The sequence below is a fragment of the Neolamprologus brichardi genome, chromosome 9 (assembly GCF_056152115.1).
Source record: "Neolamprologus brichardi isolate AB-2024 chromosome 9, ASM5615211v1, whole genome shotgun sequence".
NCBI lineage: Eukaryota > Metazoa > Chordata > Actinopteri > Cichliformes > Cichlidae > Neolamprologus > Neolamprologus brichardi.
Genome location: NC_142112.1, coordinates 8217175 through 8237566, shown reverse-complemented (window position 1 = coordinate 8237566; position 20392 = coordinate 8217175). Strand labels below are relative to the sequence as shown.

The 20392-nt window shown below is 40.1% G+C and overlaps 1 protein-coding gene across 1 annotated transcript; it reads right to left on the bottom strand.

The window, feature by feature from the left end:
- Positions 1–6292: 6292 nt before the first annotated feature.
- hand2 (heart and neural crest derivatives expressed 2) lies at positions 6293–12520 on the bottom strand. The gene is made up of 2 exons (XM_006805642.3): positions 11353–12520; positions 6293–7210 (listed from the first exon to the last, which is right to left on the bottom strand). Exons 1-2 carry the CDS (start codon positions 11965–11967, stop codon positions 7088–7090), a joined length of 738 nt encoding a protein of 245 aa, XP_006805705.1. The 5' UTR covers positions 11968–12520; the 3' UTR covers positions 6293–7087.
- Between the last annotated feature and the right edge of the window lie 7872 nt (positions 12521–20392).

Genomic DNA, 20392 nt, shown 5'->3' with positions numbered 1-20392 from the left:
TGAAATGATCAGACCCCCCAAGGAAGAGCTGGAAAGATGTTCGGAGAATCAGTTATTTCCAGAAAAGATTCCCAATCCGTTTCTAAAGAATCAATAAAAACTTGGTTGCTAAGCACAGACTTCTTGAAAATTCATCCGGTGATAGATTGCGGTTGGTAGTTTTTCTTAAAATGAGCAAAAACTGGGGAATGATTGCTGATCATCTTTGAGCGAATTCACCTTTCTGAAATGGAGTGTGTTGCTAACGATAAAAAATCTGTTCTAGTGAATGATGATGTGCTGAGAAATGTATGAATATTGTTGTTTATGTGGATGATGAAGCTCCCAACTATCACCAAGTCCAAAATCAGACATATGTTTTAAAATGAATGTTGACTGCGATGTTCTGGTATTGCTAAGCTAGGTAGGTTATTAATTAACTCCAATTATTAAGAAGAATTTAGGGGGGGGGGCATCTTTATTGGGACCATATAAATTCGCTGTCGTCAGGGGAAGATTTCAATAAAGATGCTGATAATTACGAAACATCTTTCTGGGTCTGTGATTGTGCTATTACGAGCGGTGAATTTAATTCTGTTATTAATGAAGACATCAACTCCTTTTATCCTGGCGTTATACTTGGCAGAAAATACGCAGAGAAACAGAGGACGCTTCAATACTGTGCCTTTTGCATCAGTTAAATGTTTTTTTAAATACACATATATCTGCTTGAGGTTTTCTAAGGTAGTTTATCACTTGAATGCTTTTTGCCTGATTTCCCATACCACAAACGTTCCGGCTGACCAGCTTAAGTGACGGCATTCCTTATAGGGAAGAGAATATGTAGCGTGGATATGCTTGTCCTAGTGAGAGACAGTATTACATGATTGAAAGTTAGTTGGACAGATTTAAAAGTGGCTGAATGGAGGGTAGAGAAAACACATAATATGTAGTAAGAAATACAAGTGAACATAAAAAGGTAACAGAAACACATAACAACACATAAACATTGTGCATGATCAAAAAGAAAGACTTTTACAATGTAGCTGACAAATGGAGACTATGATTGTACATCAAACCAACCGAGGGGTCAAAGCACCCATTAATATAAAGTTTATCAAATGAAATGACAGCTTTCATTTTCTTATCAAGGTACAGGGAAAAGGCATTTGCACTGTTCCAGAATGTTCCAGGATTTCAGAATGGGAATTGATCATTTATCCAACATTGTGTTCCTTTTTTCTTTTCCTTGTTTTTTCACCAACTCCTGTTTAAAATGTTAGACTTTTGCAATAATTGGGCTTGAGATTCAGTCTTTTTTGGGTGTCAAAGTGGATTCAGTCAAATGTAACCTTGGAGGCTGTATTAGATCTTCAGATCAAGTCATTTAAAATGCTCCCATGTGCATGAGGGTGGGAATGGATGTTTGTATCTGTGTGTGCCTGTTTGTCTGTGTCTATATGTCAGACGCCACCTCTCTGGGGACATCTCAGGCCCTCCAAAGTATGGAGGCCTATCTCCCCCCACCACTTCCCCTGCCAGTGGCGGACACCCTAAGACATCGGTGCATTGGTGGTTCTTTGTGTCCGGGGATGGGTGTCCAGGTACACACCGGCTCACTCCTTGGTGGCTGCTTATTGGGCCTGGAGCCTGGGGCTCGCTCGGGCCACGTCACTGCAACCCCCCCTGGCTTCTGCTCCGCGGCTGCTGAGTGACCCCTCATCTGGGACTCTCCTCAGCTCTTTCTGGGACAGTGGCACGGCTGCCCCTCTGTTGGTCTTCCTTGGTCTCTTGTGTTCTGGGGGCCTCTGGATGTCTGGAGTCTTGATCTCCTCCATACCTGCTTCATGCCCTGGAGGACGGGGTAGTGGCCCCCCCACACCCTCTAGCAGATCATTACATGAAGGAACCTTTTAAAAACAAGCGCGTCCATGCTCACAGATGTACACACGGGTGCTCACACACACAAACTACACCCTTTTTGGCTCCTACCTCAAAGCACACTGTGCTGTCGATCTTACGTGCTGCACAATAATGTTTAATATTTAGTATTTACTGTCATATTCCCATAGATCATCGTGATGTTGTTTATTCTATTGCTCTCGTTTTCTTCTGCTTGTTTTCTTTTTCTTTCTCAACAGGTGAAATTAGAAAAATAAAAATAAAAAATAAAAAATAAAAAATAAAAAATAAAAAATAAAAAATAAAAAATAAAAAATAAAAATAAAATAAAATAAAATAAAATAAAATGCTCTCATGTTCGATAGAAGAGTGATGGGAGGATTCCACGATATCAGAGAAGACGAGAAGCAAATTTGTAGATCAAGAACCATTTGTTTAAATTGTGTCTTTGTCTGTGGTTATTTTGTCTGTGGGAGTTTTGTCTGTGGGAGTTTTGACCAAAGCTTTTAACTGTTTGTTGTCTTCAGTATTTTCTTATGACAAATGTTTTATTTCTTGGAATTCTTTGAGTAGCAACTTGAAAACAGGGATTCTTGCATTTAGAGTTTTCAGGTTCTTGTTGATGGATAAAAGAACATCACTGACCTCTGAAGAAAGGTTTGATGGTTCTGTCTGAGTGGGTGAACTGGTAGAACTGGTAGATGAGTCTGAGAAGAGAGAGTGGAGCTTGTTGTAACTCGATGTCCTTTTTTCTTGCCCGTTGTGGGGAGTTGGTCATCACACCCAACAATATATTGTTCCAGTTTGTCCAGTTTGAAGAAGTAGCAGGAGGAAATAATGATCTTTAACAGTTATTTTGTTAAATGAATTTATTCTGTTGTACTCAGTAACTGTTTATGTCTAGCAACACACCAGGTCTTGTGGGAACAGCAATCAGAAAGCTTTGTGTCATGTGTGGCTGCACCCACACACAGACACCCAGGCAGGACTGAACTCAGAACGGCTTTATTGCTGCAGCTCGAGGAGCAAAATAAAAAAATACCAAACGGAGACTAAACAGGATTTAAGCACTTACTGGTTAAAAAGCTGCTGAACACACGGGGAAAGTATGACGACGATTTGACAAAGAGCAGAGGGAGATGCAGGCGGTAACCACACAGGAAGGAATCAGGGCAGAGAGGAAACACCTGGGGAACATGGCTGAATGGAATCTAACTGACAAGAGACGGGAAGCAAAACTGAACATAGTGCACACGGGACAAGAGACTATCAAAGTAAGACAGGAAACATAACAAACTCAGAGACTCGAGACACAAACTGGAAACAGGAACAACAGAACACAAAGACACGACTAAAAGAGGACACACAACCTTAAACAACTAACTAGGAGACCGAACACAAAGAAAGAGAGACACGGAGACATGACAGGAACCAAAGATGAAGGTAATTAGATATCACTAACTGAGAACACAGAACAAACTAATAGACCACAGACTATGAACCTAATATTGAAGCTATCAGAGCAGAGGTAAGACAAACATGGAGAGTGAGTGACATGAGAGGGGACTAGAACTGTTACAAAACCAATGACTAAGAATATAAAGAACAAAACTCAGAAGCAGAAATGAGAATTAAACTATGAAGGCTAAATGTCAGAGCTAACTTATTTCAAGCTGAAAATATAAATCCAAAGTCACTAAAGTCAGAATACACAACCTAACAGGTAGCTGTAGCTCATGCTCGGTGAATAAACTGAATTTATACTCAAAATATTTCATTTGGTTTGGGTGAGAAACTGCTTTCAGGGAGGAGGACACATGGCACCTGCTCACGTTGTTGTCTTTAAAGTATTATTCACTCGCCATGAAGTGACAGTAAATGTCCAGACAGTGAGGAAAATTAGACTTTTTGATGTGATGTGACCATCTCAGAATAGCAGATCTTACCGGAGGCTGTGATGTCTGCTGCTGAGGACAGATGCACTGAGGAAGTGGACATAATAAAAATGAAAATTTCAAAACCGCGCCACGTCATAGTCGGTGCCAAAAATGTTTCATTTCCCATCCTTCATTGCATTTTTTTCATTGCTGTGATTATTTATCAGGGGACCTTGGCATATGTTAAGAAGTATCTGCCCAGCAATGATGATTGACCACATGTTTTGGAAGGTCTGGACAGATCCCTTAATAAATGAACTCATCATTAAAAATGCACTTTGTATTTAATCTGGTTATGTTTGTCAAATATAAACATTTGTTCAAATGAACATGTATTTGTGACAAATATGCAACAAAATAAGAAATTAGGAAGGTGACAAACACTTTGTCACAGCACTGTACCGATGCATGGTGTCATGGTGGCAGAAATGTGATTCCTTTGTTGTTTTTCAAATACTTGTGCACTTAAACTGAAAAACGTACAAAAACAAAACAAACAAAAAACACATCAAGCTGGAGGTGAAAATGTGCCAAACCCAAACTTATTGTGTTTTATCTCTTATAGCTGGTGTAAAAATCATTATGAAGACTTCAGTGCTTCGTCATAAAGTCCTTACAATACTTGTTTCATATATAACAGCATCAGCACAGAAGGAATATCAAAAGTTGTACAGTTTTCAGGGGATGCAGTGTGTGTTTGTGCCCAGGTCACTGCAGGGTCATTTCTGTCTGATGCTCACTAATTACCCTCTTTGCATTCTCCTGTTTTCACCCAAAGCCAGACTCAGGCCATTAGAGTTTGTATTTGTTTTCATCAGGACCAGAAAAATCCTCTTTTTTATGGCTGTCCCGATACACATACTAACCAGCATACCTGATAAGGTCTTGTCAGTCGATGGCTAACTGACAGCTCTATCAGATCAAAATGTGAAGATTAGGAACCGTGTCATATGCCATCATGTCTTTTACCTGCTAACGTGGCAGTTATCTGTAAGTGGACGTGCCAAATATCCTCCGGCATGATACCCCGGCTAGTAAGCACTTAAAGCGTAGCAGAAAGTGCTTGGAGTGCTCCTGGAGAGTAGAAAAGCGCTATATAGGAATCAGTCCATTTACCATTCAAGTTGATAAATGGACCAAGTTTTCTTGAAAGTGTCTTTTTCCAAACAGCTTCCATAGTACTTCTTGTGATACTCCACCTGGGGCTTTATGTTGCTTCTTGTTCATTTAAGGTCAGCGTGTAGATGCCGTCTCCTTCCATTAGCAGCAAGGCTAAGTTGAAAAATTCAAAAATATAAATCAAACTGTCTTGTGTGAGATTTGAAGGATTTCTTGATGATCGGAACAACAATAAATGCCAGCAGAAGAATGATGCTCAGTTTCACATGACTCTCTGCCTACCAGGAAGTTCATCAACCTCCGTCGTGCTGCGATTGTTCAGCAGCAAAAGGAAAACGTTTTTCTGGCTTTTATGATTAACAAGCATTTCAGCCGATTGTTTGTTAAAGCATTTCTTGCAGCAGCATTTTATTATGCAGAGCGCAAGAAGCTAAAAAACAGATTAAAGCCCCGCCTCAGCTTTAAATGAAATGTTGCATTTTAAAAAATGAATGTTCTGTTCTTCACAACTTCCTGCTACTGCCTGATGAAAAAATCATAGTTTGTCACAGCAGGCTGCAAACACAGCAACAAATGAATCAGCTGTCCAGTGAAATGTGACAGTCGTGCAATTAAAACAACAAAAGAGAACAATTTTAGCTCTCTTTGGAGAGACATAACTTTACTAAACACAGTCTTGGTAGTGGGATTAAACAATGTTCACTCCTGGTCATGAACATGCTCTTGTTGGCTCATAATGATCCTTATTATAGAGCAGTTATTTATGCAGAAATTTGAAATAGTACTTGTTCAACTATCAGATGATATTTTTCTTCTTTTTCTTTTCTGTGTTTGTTCCTTTAATGTAAAAATGTGAGGATGTAATTATTGTTTTCACTACCCAATCAGCACCTAACCCAGACATAAGTTGTTTTTTATTATTTGCTCCAAGAACATTTTTCAAATGTCAAAACATGAGCACTCTTAACAGCATGGGGTCAAGGGTTATGATTACTTAGCCCTCACAGGATTTAACCTTCTGGCCTGATGAAGAGCACTAAAACTTGAAGCCAACTGCAGCGTAAATGTATTTGTAAATAAAAAGGGCGTTTACCCAAATGTCCTGCTTTTAAACTAAGAAAATGAACACAATAGCAAAGCTACTGAGCTTTTTCATAGTCACCTTTAAACCATCGACAAAGATTTGAAATGTAATAATAACATTTATTATATGAGAGAACATTTCTTGTTTTTGCCTTTGAATAAACCTGTTGACATATTATTAAATTAGCAACACTGAATTTCCAATTTTGCTTTTAGTGTTACTTTCCTTAAAGCCTTTGTGCAGTCTGACCAACTGAGAGCCAACAATCGACCCAGTTACCAGGTGGTGGTTTATTCAAATCGTGACAGTTTTCATGACACATAAAGCATTACTTAGCTCCCGAGACATTTGACACCACGACGTGGACGCGTCGTCATCTGCCGTGACGACGTTACATTTACAACAATAAACTGTAAGAGAAGGACGGAGAAACAGAAGAGATCTTCACATACACCTTGTCCTGTAACCACAGAGACTCTGTAATATCAGACACAGGCTGTTTGTATCCTTCCAGAGGTCACATTGCACATAAATATTTTTCCTTAAATAAAGCAAACACCTCAAGACCCTGTGTGTGAATCTGTAATTGTGTGTAAGTCTGTGTGTGGGAGTCGCACGCGTCCTGGTATGATCCGGTAGAACAAAACTCAGCGGTCTGCGCAGATGCACCACGCGCTCGCTCCACCACACCGAGTCCAACAGATGACCGGATATCAAACATGACCACTGACAAAGCAGTCTGCGTTTGTGGACCTTAAGTTAGAATATAAAGTGGGATTTTGCTGATTGATGGTGTGTGTGTGTGTGTGTGTGTGTGTGTGTGTGTGTGTGTGTGTGTGTGTGTGTGTTAATCCTAAATTACAGCAAACTGTCATTGCCTTCGCGTCACACCTGAACAGAGCCTCACGCAGCGTCTCTGTGTAGCTACTGTTTGCGTGGGAAGCCTCGACAAGCTTAGGAAGCCAGACGACTCCCGCTTCAGTTCGCCTGAACGCTCTCTCCTATTCGCTCGAGAAAGGAAGGAGTGCTGTCAACCTGCGACAGGAGACATTGAGGCAGAGACGGACTACTGTTTCAGTTCCAGAGCCCAGACATGCTGAGGCCATCCCGTCCGGCCCTTACTTTTCTTATCGCCCGCTGACGAGGAGGACGACGAGGAGTTGGAGGACGAAGTCTTCGAGATCTCCACCTGTAAAAACATGAAATTTATCCTTATTATTTTATTTATTGATACATCTACTCTTTCTTTCGATGCGCAATACTTCAGACAACAATACCGAACGCACCTACATTTTATTGATGTCTTGAATGTCTTAAATTGTAGGTAGCCTATGTCACTGTGTAAAATAATGACAACGATGAGAAATAACCCAGCTACTGTGTATCACGCCGGGACAGTGTATTAACGAATGGGTGGAATAGCCACTGTTAACATGAATAAAATAAAATAAAATAAAATAAAATAAAATAAAATAAAATAAAATAAAATAAAATAAAATAAAATAAAATAAAATAAAATACATTTTAATAGGAATTCATATTTATTTTTTATTTTTGTTTTTTCCAACTAAGCTTGCGTTTTCAAAAGCCCCAAACGCTGCCCGTTATAACGTATTAGGCCTGATCAAAATAAGTTAGAATATATTCAGAGTACAACAGCAATATAGTAAACAGAAGAGCAGTTAGAAGAATAGACTTTGCTATGTTGGTAAAAAAATAAAATAAATAAATTAAAAAAATAACACGTTCGCGCAAATGCAGGCGCAAAGTGGGGAACAACAGAGAGAAACTTTCGTTTCGAGGTTTCGTTCATCCCTTACCCAGGCCTTAGGGTCTTTGTTGTCTGTTTTTCTTTAACAACGACGACAATAATTATAATTATAATTATAATTATAATTATAATTATAAATAAATAATATAAATAATAATAATAGACCTCCTTAACAGGCCAAATGAGATAATCATTTTTTAATGAATGAACGACCATGTAAGTGGGATACTGTACATGTCAGGGGGAAGAATCCAGTGCGAATCATAAATGGACTCTATCTGTAGCAATGAGCGCTGACGGCTCCTCTGTCCGGCGTAATGTTTTCCCTCTTACATCAAACTCCATAAAAACGCGACTACGCTTTGAGCGAAGACAGCCCGCTCTAATTCTGCAGCGGTAAACCGCTCTGCAGCTTTAGCACACACATAATCCACCAACCTCGACCATCCTACACGAGAGAGGAAAAGAAACAAAGTAACTAGTTCTGAACTCGAGTGATTACCTGAAGCCGCGGCGTTCAGACCTTTTTGAACGGCTTTAAAACGCCACGCAGAGAATATAAAATACAAGAGGACAGGCACCTGCAACCCCCCCGAACTGAACTAGAGGAAGAGATTTTATTCTTCAGGCAAAGTGACAAATTTTAATATGCGACTATGAATTTTTATATTAGATAAGTAAAGAAAAAGAGAATTCGTATTTCCAAACAGCAAAACTGACGCTGACAAAACATCAGAATCTGTCTTCAACTCTGAGTTTAGGGGGACAAAAAAGTACTTATTGGCAAATATTGCGTTTGTTTACGAAATATTTTGTTTATGCTGTGTGTGTGTGTGTGTGTGTGTGTGTGTGTGTGTGTGTGTGTGTGTGTGTGTGTGTGTGTGTGTGTGTGTGTGTGTGTGTGTGTGTCTGTCTCTCTCTGTGTGTGTGTGTGTGTGTGTGTGTACCAAAGGTAAAATGAACAATCATACAATGACCTAATACGTGAAAGCAAAGGCCTGAACAAAGTTAATCCAGCATCCAGGAATGTTGTTGTGAACTGACTAAATCCTTGAAACGAGCGAAACACAAACTGAACTGAAATAAAACCTTCTGTGAATTACATTATATCCAGATCTTAATTCCCTATTTTACGCACTGCAATGTAAACTTACAAAACAACAAAACTGAGTTTATTTCCTCAAGACCGGCCACTCACCCCTCCCCCCCCCTCCCCCTTATTTGCAAGCTTAAATTGTCCTCTGGGTTTCCCACTTTAATATTAATGGAAGCCCAGTCTGAGCAACAGAAGCACCATTATGTTAGTTCACTGATGTAACATAGTGATGCTTCTTCTTATTAATTATTTTGCGGATTTTTTAAAACTAATTAATGTATTCTGATATAATTTTATCCAGCGTCTCTGTTGGGCTGTGAAAATGTGCATTCAGCCGGAGCCAGGAGTCTCCTGAGAGAGCTGACATGAGTTATGAAGTGGACTACATTCTCTTTTTGAAATATGAGGGAAGAAGAAAGCTCTCTGGCTTCAATTATGCACCACACTTCCTATAGACAATAGACAGGAAATTATTCTTCTCCTCCATCTCTTCTGTGGTGTTGTTTGTCTGCTGAACAAACAACCACACATGGCCATCGTCCACACTCATCTTCTCTGCAGGACAAAGCTCAGTGGTCACTCTAAGAAAGGCAACTTGTTGTGCTGATAATATTTATTCTGACATAAATAAGCATTATAAACAAAATGCAGAAGCATGAATCAGTGACATAAGCTATGACCATATAAATATAAATACGATGGCCTCCGTTTGATATTACTATGTTTTAAATGGCCAGATAAATGCTAGTGTGTGTGTGGGGGTCAGCTGAATGCCAAAGGCAGGTAAAAATCTGTTGAAATGGGATTAAAACTGTTGGATTGGCCAAACAAATAAATAGCAAACAACTACACGGCCCTCTAAAGCTGGAGCCATGGCTCACATCTGGGCAGCCAGAGCTAAAAGTACCAAAAGTGACCAAAAGTACATAACGTTACTGGCTGTAAGGGTGAGAGTGTTGCAGGCTGGTTGGTCTGTCTGGCAGCTCCTGGCCCTCCTGGCTCAACCGTCAGAGAATAGCAACCAGCTTTCTGTAGACTTGTTTCATTTGTACTCTATCACAGTTGTGTGTACAATCTTTTTGTAAGTTTATGATGATATATGTTTTTGCTTGAGTGATCAGTGCAAAAGAAGTCATGTGGCTATTACAAAAATAGGGAAACACTCTTCAATTTTACTATTTGCTCTCAGTTTATTGGCTATTTCAGCAAAATTCTCCAAATAAATGTTGCTCTCTGATTACCCCCCATTTGTGTACTGTGTAATTCTAGCACACCATAAGCCTGTGCTGCTGTTTCCCCTTTCCCCTACCACAGTAGATTTTGGCTTGGTCTCTGCCTGTTCCCCACCCCACTCACTCATCACAGCACCGTAGAGACTGTTTGCATGTCTAAATGTCTGCACACTTATACAGTAGTGTAAGTATCACGTCTGCGTGGATAAGGGATGCGTCTTAATGCTGGAATTTAAATTAAGTGCATTAATATACACCGAGCTGATATCAGCTCTATCTATCCTCTGCTTGCCCGCCAGTCCATTAGTTTTCATTCAATATGCAAAATATTCGCGGCTTGTTGGTGAATCTCGGTCAAATTGCAGCAGACGATTGCTTCAAACTTTTTTTACGGCGCCACAACTGTTGTTGTTAACTGAATTTATCACTATTATTGTAGAGAACGTTAAATTTAAAATATAGTAACTATGTGCTGATGCCGCTATATGAATACGCTGCTGTGGAAAAAACATGTGGGCACTCGTGCAAAAGCAAAACGTACAATTTTAAATGTGTCGATTTTACTTCACATTTACTTCACATTTACTTCAACAACCCGCAGAAAAGATGTCCCGTATTCTATAAATTCCAGACTATTCGGAAGTTAATTTTACACATTTTTTTATTTCTGTGGAAAGTAAACGGCGTGACTCAGAGTTTTAAAAGAACTATGAACCTTCAGTAAATCCCACGATGCACAAAATTAATGTTTATTGTCTCCTGTCAGACGCTGCCTACCAACAACGTGTTTAAATGTCTCCTTCAATGATTCATCTTTGTCAAATAAATCGATATGAAATAATTCAGTGTTAGGAGTGAATCAAATTTGTGAATTTAGGTAATTTGTTGAGTCGAGTAAAAATAAACTCATTTAATTCGTCTTAAATGTAAGGTCACCACTGGAAATGGTTTATCCATCTGGTTTGTAAAAAAGAGTGTGTTGCTTTGCCAGATATATAGGACAGAATTCTAAATCTGTAACTGTCTGTAATTATAATCCTTGGCGATTTTAAACTGTTGTTACTTTTCTTCGAAAGTAACTCTAAATTCCTCCTGCAGCGTCAGAACCTTTCTTTACTAATGAACCAGCTAACCAGAGACTATATGTGTACTGTTTGCGTTAAGTGATTATTATAATGAGTACCTTTTAACCTCATTTTCACAACAAACAGTGGCCGTAGAGCGCATCTTACCGCCTCTCTTTTCCGCCGTTCTTCCCGAGCCTCCGTCTTTTTTAGCTCGGCCTTGAAAGCCTGAGTGTCTCCGTGTTGTTCGTCCTTGTCTAGGATGTCCATTAAGTAAGAGATGTAGCTGGTGGCCAAGCGCAGCGTCTTGATCTTGGACAGCTTGGTGTCGGCCGGGACGTTAGGGATACATTCCCTCAGCTCCGCGAAAGCTGAGTTAATGCTCTGGGTCCGCCGCCTTTCCTTGCGATTGGCCGTTGGTCTTCGCTTCACGGTCCGAGGATGAGTGTGGTGATGATGGTGCATACCGACCGCGGTTCCGTTCATCGAGATGGTGCCGGGTCCTGGAACTAACCCTCCAGGGCCATAGTAGTGGTGATGGTGTGGGTCCAGTCCGACGGTTGACCCACTGCCGCTGTTGCCATGGTACTCCGGGCTGTAGCCGGGCGCAAGGCTGTACTCTGTAGGTGACATATCCGCGTGACTTATCAACCAGCTTGTGAAGTATGGTGGAGCACCGGCGTCTTCGTGACACCGACCGGCCGCCGCCGCATGCAGCGAATAGTGGTGGCTGTCGTGATGGTGCATGACCGGGTGGTGAGGGAAGCCCGAGACAAGACTCATAGTGACACACAAAAATACGCACTCGAGCACGCGTGAGCGCCCCCCACCCCCAACGCGCGCGCGCACGCACACACACACAAACACGCGCGCGCACACACACAAACAGCGCGCGCGAACAAGTCCTTGTCGGATGCTGCAGCAGCAATCGCACCTTCGTTAGTCAGCAGCGCTCAGATATCTGCATCCTCGGTTGATTCCCCGCGGTCGAAGCCAATCGCTTCCGACCGTAAGGGTCGGTATTCCGTGCGACGGTACGCTGGAGCCGTCCTAGCGACCTGTCGCGAGGCCTCTCAGTTGTGTTGAAACGACTCCTCCTAAGACATTTTCCTCATTTATCTTCTCTTTAAAAAGTCTCAGCAGAACTTTTTAGCTCTTCTTTTACCGGCCACTCAGTGCGTATTCCTCTTCTTCACCCCCCACCCCACCCTGCACGCCATTTAATCTTTCTCGAGACAGTTGTCAGCTGTCAGGCTCAGGGCAGTTTGGCAATGCGAGACTGGTCTGTTCAGGCACAGGGTCACAAGTGGCTAGTTGATACTGAACTATTCTCCAGCCAGCTTGTCGGTGAGAGAGAGGGAGAGAGGGGTTCATTCACCACGTCATCTTCACTACCGGGGAGGAGAAACGGATTTCACTGCCTCAGTCAACCAATGGCGAGCCTCCGCCCCTTGCTCTGGCCCCGTCTGCAGGCTCTGTTTACTTCACTTTTATGTCAGTGGGTCTGCTAAGTAGATATGCTGGCATACACAGATGCGCGCGCGCGGTTTACGTTCACGCGTGCAGAAACCACTCCAAAGTCAAGAACACAGCGATGCTGATCCAGTTCTTGTTTCTGTTATCAAGAGTCAGGCTGCAATATGCAGACGAGATAGCCCAAACTCTATGGACCACATTTTAATTCACTATTTAGACCGTTAATGTTTTCAAACGTATTTAAGGAAACGTCAGCAGTGACAGCGCGCTAAAACTCTCTGCTGCTGACATTAGATTAAGAGGCCTCTACTATTCTTTAATATGTTTTGGGGGGGTAAGAGACTAGCTTCATCCTGTTTATAAAAATAATAATAATAATTTTGAACATGATTGGTGTTCATGTTCATACTAGTTTTAATTCAATTAGGCAGAATATTATAGTGAATCCAGACGAGTTAAAAGTATCTTTCACCCCCTTTGAATTCAAATTTATTCCAACACTCAGCAAGCGTTACCTGCTTATATTTGTGACAGAGCTCATTTGAGTTGTGTATTCGTAGTTTTATAATACGATGCTGCGCATGATTCGGCTAACGAAGCAGCGGTCCGTATATCCACACATGCATATAAATCTCAACATTATAGTTTTATAGGTTTTATTCAGGTCTATATTTATCAAAGCAGGAAACATTGCGCCCACATTTTGGTTGCAAGTGTTTAAAAATTTCAGTCCTCACTGCTTACTGAAAATGTATTTATTTATATATTTATTTCTTTATTACGCAAATAACCGTTTTTTTTATCGTATATGAATAAAACGTTAAAGCGATATAGTTCAATCTAAACACACTGAAATGCATTTAAGTTTATATTTTTTCAGATCTATAATTAAAGAAATTCATTTCGTTTACCGAACCACTGAAGGTCTCAATATTATTATTATTATTAATTAATTAAATAATTAATTAATTAACAATAATCTCTTAATGTATCTGTCATTGTAAATAAACAGCCGGTAAAATATCAGGAGGTGACTGTGACTGGACCCAAACACGCGGCCTTTTCCAAACAATACGTGGAAAGATCAATAAAAACAAAGTCCCTGTTTTTTGGTTGTGAGTTGGGATCTAAGAGGTCTACATCTTTATTAATTCTCTTTATTATGCCAGCGCAGTTCAGAGTCAGCAATGAATCTGAACTTCGCTGCCGTTCATCAATCATTTAAAGAAAACGCCATACAACATCTGAATATGTACACGCAATTTACCGCTATTTTTAAAATAGTTATTTATTTATTTACTTTAGCTGAAGAGAGACAGTGGGGGTGGGGGCTTTGTGTGTGTGTTCAGTACTCAGGCTGTGGAAATGCGTGAAATAAACACCTGAAATAAAATGAACTGGTTGACTGGGTGGGGCTACTGTCAAATGATTAACTGAAAATACTTGGAAAATCTTGCTGGCGATATAAATTTGGAAGCAACTTCAGATAATTGTAAGATTGTAACTGTAAGATGTCTAACAACATTTTCAAGACCTGCAACATCTCACTTAAGGACTGTGATGCAGACACATACACATCATTGAAATCCATTGACTTCATGCGTCTGAATGCTTAAACGTTAACCTCCACTAGACTAGACTGTTAATGATTTCTGGTGCTGTAAAATGAAATGTTTTGGGGTCCCAGCAACACAGTAAGAAAATAGCAGCGGCACTGGGCAGCAACATGTTGCAGTGGAGGTCTTTTCCTTCTTTGTGACCATAACAGACACAAGAAGGAAAAGACCTGTGTATATGCATATAACACACTAGCACGCATAATGCAAGAGAACTCTTTTTTTTGACAGTCGCGATTCGATCCTGTTGCTCAGCTTCATTTCATGAGTGTGAACGATGGCTGTGAAATTAGGAGTTGCCCATGCTTGCTTCCTGGCAACCTCATAAAATGGAAAACGCTGAGTTGTGACAATAACTTTCCTTATTTAACCCAAACTATGACCTTTCATAAATGTAACCAAGCAGTTTAACCAATGAGCCTCAGAAAACTAAATTCTATTTGAGAATAACATAAAATGATGACACATTTAAAGAGTTTTTAAAAACAGACTTTCTAAAAACATAGCTATTGCTCCATTGATACGACTTCCATGGAGGTAATTCCATCTATATGACACTTTAAGGGCAAGTTTGTAGTTTATTTCAATGTTCAGTAAGTTTTGCTTATCAGTTTAGCGTTTTATAGTTTTTATTAGTTTCTTTGTAAAGCCAGTCATTTATAGTCTAGCATAACTTTTCATTTCCCCAACTCTTTACAACAGCGTTGGCGAGAAAGCTATACAGGATAAAAATGATGTGTTCTGGTGGCAGAGACGAGGTTTTAGAGGCTAAACAGGAATCAGTGTTGGCGATGGGGCTATAAGACTGGACAACACTGTAATATTTTTGCTGTAGTCTTTCCTGTCAGCAGCGTAGCAACAGGTGTGCCATTTGGTATGTGAAATGGAGTGTTACAATGTTTCCAGTCTTACTGTGCAAATGAGTTGAAATATTGCATGATTGATTCTGATTATATGAAACTATTATTAATGGTAACAAAAGTGTCATTTTATGAAAAGATACTTCAAACGAATGTCTGCTCCAGAGTAAAAGATCTTTGCCGATGGTTGTATCTTTGCTAGCCTGTGCAGAAGACAGAGTTCAGGAGAAAATGGGGGTTGCAGAATGTGCAGAGGAATTCTCTGTGAGGAAGGCATATGATTTATATTTGTTTAAGTGCTGAATGGGGCTGATTCTGCGTGTGTGCGTGTGTGCGTGAGTGTGTGCATCGTCCTGCTCTGTGTAATCCATCTATGTGAATGGGAGCTGTTGCAGTAATTTAGATCAGTTTGTCTCCTGATAATGATACATAATTAGACTGTAGGTCAGTCGGTCAGACTCCTGATCTCTCCCTCTCTATACATCCTTCTCTCTCTCTCTCTTTCACACACAGACACATGCAACCATGCACACATGCACACATCTATCCCCCTATATGCCCTCTTCTCTGATCTTAGTCATTCCTCCTTTGTATAAATAAATCTGACAGAGTAGCAGGGTTATGTGTCTGTGTGTGAAAGAAAGAGAGCGAGGTGGAGGCAGGGAGGGGGAAGGGGCAGAGAGAGCGAGGGAGACGGGGAGAGAGTAAAGCTATGTGTGTGTGTCAGGCTGATGATGTGCAGGTACATTCCAGAGCAGCGGAAGTTTCTTTTCAGAGTAAAGTGTTGTTGTTACCTGGGCTCACACCTACATGCAGCTCTGCAGGTAACTGTGTGCTGAGCTTTGCACAGATGGATATAATGTTGTGGTACAACAACATTCTCATTTAAAATGAATAGGACAAAAATGCAAATTTCATAACAAGACAGACTCACACAGCTGCTAATGAAAATAAAGACATCTTTATTTAATAAAGATATATTTAGATGCATATTTTAGATGTGGTTTTCTAAAATCTTAGCTGTGTAACAATACATTTTCTAATTATTGTTAATATGATTAAAACTGGCTTAAAGCTTTAACTTGACAGACTGACCAAAAATATTGTATTATTTTTTTTATTTTTTAGCCACAGTTAACTTTTCAGCATCTCTGAGACAATCAAGCAAAGGCCTTTTTTGGAGACATGGAGACTATTTCTTAATTCTTCAGTGGCCTGATGATTTAAAGTATTTACATTTGAAACCCAAAACATCCAAATTCACTCTCAGTGCCAGTGAAACAGACCATCCTTAAGGTGCAACAAATAAACACGTCCACGCGAGAACATTCAACCAAACAAGGATTCTGCTTTTTAAGAGGTAGACACACTGTTGGAGTGGACCATAAAGAGAAGACTTCACACAGAAAATCGTCCCCATATTGTCATAGAGAACAAAGAGATGGTTAATCTAAAGGATTACAGGTTTTGTAAAACTGCACAGGTTGAAACTGTGAAAAGGACGTGATATGAAAACAGAGCAGGGGCATTCTCAGTCATGTGAGAAAACATCATGATACACTTATTACGTACACTCACATGGTCAAAAAATAAATAAATAAATAACAGGGTCTTGTTTGATAGGTAGGCAGAGATGCAAATCACCACATCAATAGAGTGATAATAATCACTAACATATGTGTAACCTTTGTCTCCCTGTATCTTTAAAAATAAAAAGGTAGTTAGTCTTTGAGGCACCTGCTTCATATTCTACTTTGCTTTTAAAGAACTGCTTTTACAGTTCTCCTGTGGATCAGCTGTGGTGACCAGCTCTGGGACTAGCATCGACATCCTCATCTTAGACTTAAAATCCAAAAGACACCGAGCCACTGAACTTGTGATGAGCATACTTTAGATCCAAGCATCATCTTTTTGTAGATTTGTTGCTGAAACATGATCAGAAAGTAATTTGAAAACAATACAAAAAGTTACAAAGGAAGTGTAAAAGAATTGGTCTGGTGTGGCCCCTGCCTCATAACTACGACTTTGCTATATAAATTCACAACCTACCACCAGACTGTGTTGAAGCCATGTATTGCTTTTATACAAACTATTAAGCAATAAATACAAATTATTACCTTTAATTTTTTTAGAAAGTATTTAAAACTACATTTAAAAATGTGTTGTTGTAGCCACTTTATCAAATATTCATTTTTTACTGTCACTACTAGTTCTTTTACACTCGCTGGCTCAAAATTTAGACTTACAAATATTAGCATTAATATTAACATTAGCATTAATAAAATTGCATATATTATATTACATATAGATACTTTGGCAGAACACCCACCTGCTTGGTAAACTGAAGCATTTTTTCAGCTTGCACAGTAATATTGTGAATGAAAGTATTTTAACCGTTACTAGTAATATCTTCGGTCAGCTCTTTAAACAAACCAAAGTGCTGGTGAATACACATTTACCACCCTACTACCCTACCTGCCTGCTGGTAAGCTACTGATATATTTTAAACATCAGTATCAACTTTATGGTAGACATCCAAATATAAAAGTAAGTAAGTAAAGTATAAATTAACATATGCGCAATATTTATTTACCTGTTACAAAGTTGCATAAATGTTAGTAGAAATCTATCTAATGTTCTATAAACCAATGAATTAACATTATTAAGTACTAAAGTCTACTTACCATGTCAAACCAGTTATTACAAAGTGTTACTAAATATTATCTTGTGCTGTTTTAGAATAAATTATTTTAAATACCAGCTACTTGCTATTGAAGACTGCATGCACTAATGCTGCATTTTAGTCACAAGCTTCATGTAATCCCATGTGCTTCATTTATCACTCTCGCTATAGAGGAATACTGTTCCAACAGTTAGAAAGTCTGAAATCACCACCGCTAGAAAACAGCTACAATTAAGAGAAAAATGCAAACAGCGCCATGATTAATGGATCACATCAGCTGTCTGTGTGCAGGTAATTAGGTGGTCATTAAGAAGTAGTCCAAACTACGCTTTCAGTTTTCATAAGTTGGTCTGTTCCCACATTTTACTGAGCACACACACACACACACACGCACACAAGCACACTCAAACACACACACGCGCGCAGACACACACTCAAACACACACACACACGCGCACACACACACACACTCAAACACACACACACACTCAAACACACACACACACGCGTGCCGACACACACTCAAACACACACACACACGCGCACACACACACTCAAACACACACACACACTCAAACACACACACACACGCGTGCCGACACACACTCAAACACACACACACACGCGCACACACACACACACTCAAACACACACACTGTATATTTTATCATATTTTCCTAAACTCAAATAATCAGTCATGTAGTTTGTACACGTGTGTGTGTGTGTGTGTGTGTGTGTGTGTGTGTGTGTGTGTGTGTGTGTGTGTGTGTGTGTGTGTGTGTGTGTGTGTGTGTGTGTGTGTGAGGCTTTATATTGTTGACAAACAGGGGCCTCAGTGTGTTGGTAATCCTATCTTGCAGTTCTGGGTCAGCACTAATCCAAATACACATTTAAGTGTTTTTATTTAAAATTATAAAGGAGCTCTGTAAGCCAGATTTTTCTTGATTTGATACGATATCCTTATTAAACATAGGCCAATCCAATCATGCAAGTACATGTAAACATATACTGTTATAGCTGTCAGAGTACTGCATTCATGCAGGTGGAAACCATAACATGAGATAAACCAGGTGCAATAAATGGATTGATTAACAGAACTAACTATAAGATATAAGAACAAGATTTATTGGATTGGGCACCAAAAACGTCTTTAACACTGATTTTGTGTTTTTATGAGTTATTAAAGTCTATCCACTGTCCTTTGTCCCCAGGTTCTCATGTATTATTAGTAGGGCTTTCTTAAAATTAATTAACCAAGTTTATAAATCAGTTCATAGACTTCAGTGATACATTCTGCACTTTATTTATTTTGTAAAAACCAATTCACTCTTATCTCTGATCTGTTTGTTTTACAGGGTGAAGCGGTCACCGGTCTTTAAATTAGGACAGGGAGACTACATAGTCTATAGTTGATGGTGTGTTCCCAAACGCCCTCTGTGGTCATCTGTCTTAATGGCAAAACTCTAACATAGTTTCCACTCTAATGTGAAGGAGATGTAAGAAGAGACAGCCAGCAAGGGTCTATTCCTGTCAAAAGGAAATTCTTGGATGTGTCTTACTGATATTGTTGGGTGTAATATTGTAGGCAATGAAAGACCTATTTAATATTGTAGAAAAACTCAAATAAAACCTTTTCCAACACCTTCCCCCTGGTAGGCGCTACAGGGCACACCAAAACAGTCACATAGAGTTTGTACTTAAAACATCTGCTGCTGAATCAAGGCAAGCTGTGTATACAGTCTTGTAGATAGATAGATAGATAGATAGATAGATAGATAGATAGATAGATAGATAGATAGATAGATAGATAGATAGATAGATAGATAGATAGATAGATAGATAGATAGATCTGAGGTTCGAGTAGCGGATGAACTCTCCTTTCCAGCACCCTGGTATAGACTTTCCCAGGGAGGCTGAGGAGTGTGATCCCCCTGTAGTTGAAACACACCCTCCGGTCAACCCTTCTAAAAGATGGGGACCACCACCCTGGTCTGGTAATCCAGAGGTACCGCCCCTGATCTCATTGCAACATTGTAGAGGCGTGTCAACCAAGACAGCCCTACAACATACAGTGCCTTCAGGAGCCACCCCAGGTACCCAGAGATAGGTGAGTCGTCCCCCTCCTCCCCAGACTCTCCTTCCTCCACGGAAGATGAGCTAGTGGCATTAAGAAGGTCCTCGAAGTATTCCTTCCACCGCACAACAATGTTCTCAGTTAAAGTCAGCAGCGCTCCACCCGCTCTATACACAGTCCAGGTAGACCAATGCTTTCCCTCCTAAGTCGCCTGATGGTTTTCAAGAATCTCTTCGAGGCAGTCCAAAAGTCTTTTTCTGTGGACTCTTTGAACTTCTCCCACTCTGGAGTTTTTCCGCTTGGCCTGTCGGTACCTAACAGCTGCCTCCGAAGTCCCATAGGCTAACCAAGCCTGATAGGACTCCTTCTTCAGCCTAGTGACTCCCTTCAACTCAGCTGTCCACCATTTGGTTCGGGGGTTACCACCAGGCTCCATCCCCAGCAGAAGATTGACATTCCATCACCCAATTGCTTACCTCTGTAGCCGGAGGTCGATCCA

Coding starts and splice junctions, on each gene's coding strand:
- hand2 (XM_006805642.3), bottom strand. CDS start 11,967: ATGAGTCTTGTCTCGGGCTTCCCTCACCACCCGGTCATGCACCATCAC. Junction 7,211..11,352: donor AACGGCGGAAAAGAGAGGCG/GTAAGATGCGCT, acceptor ATGTTTTTACAG/GTGGAGATCTCGAAGACTTC.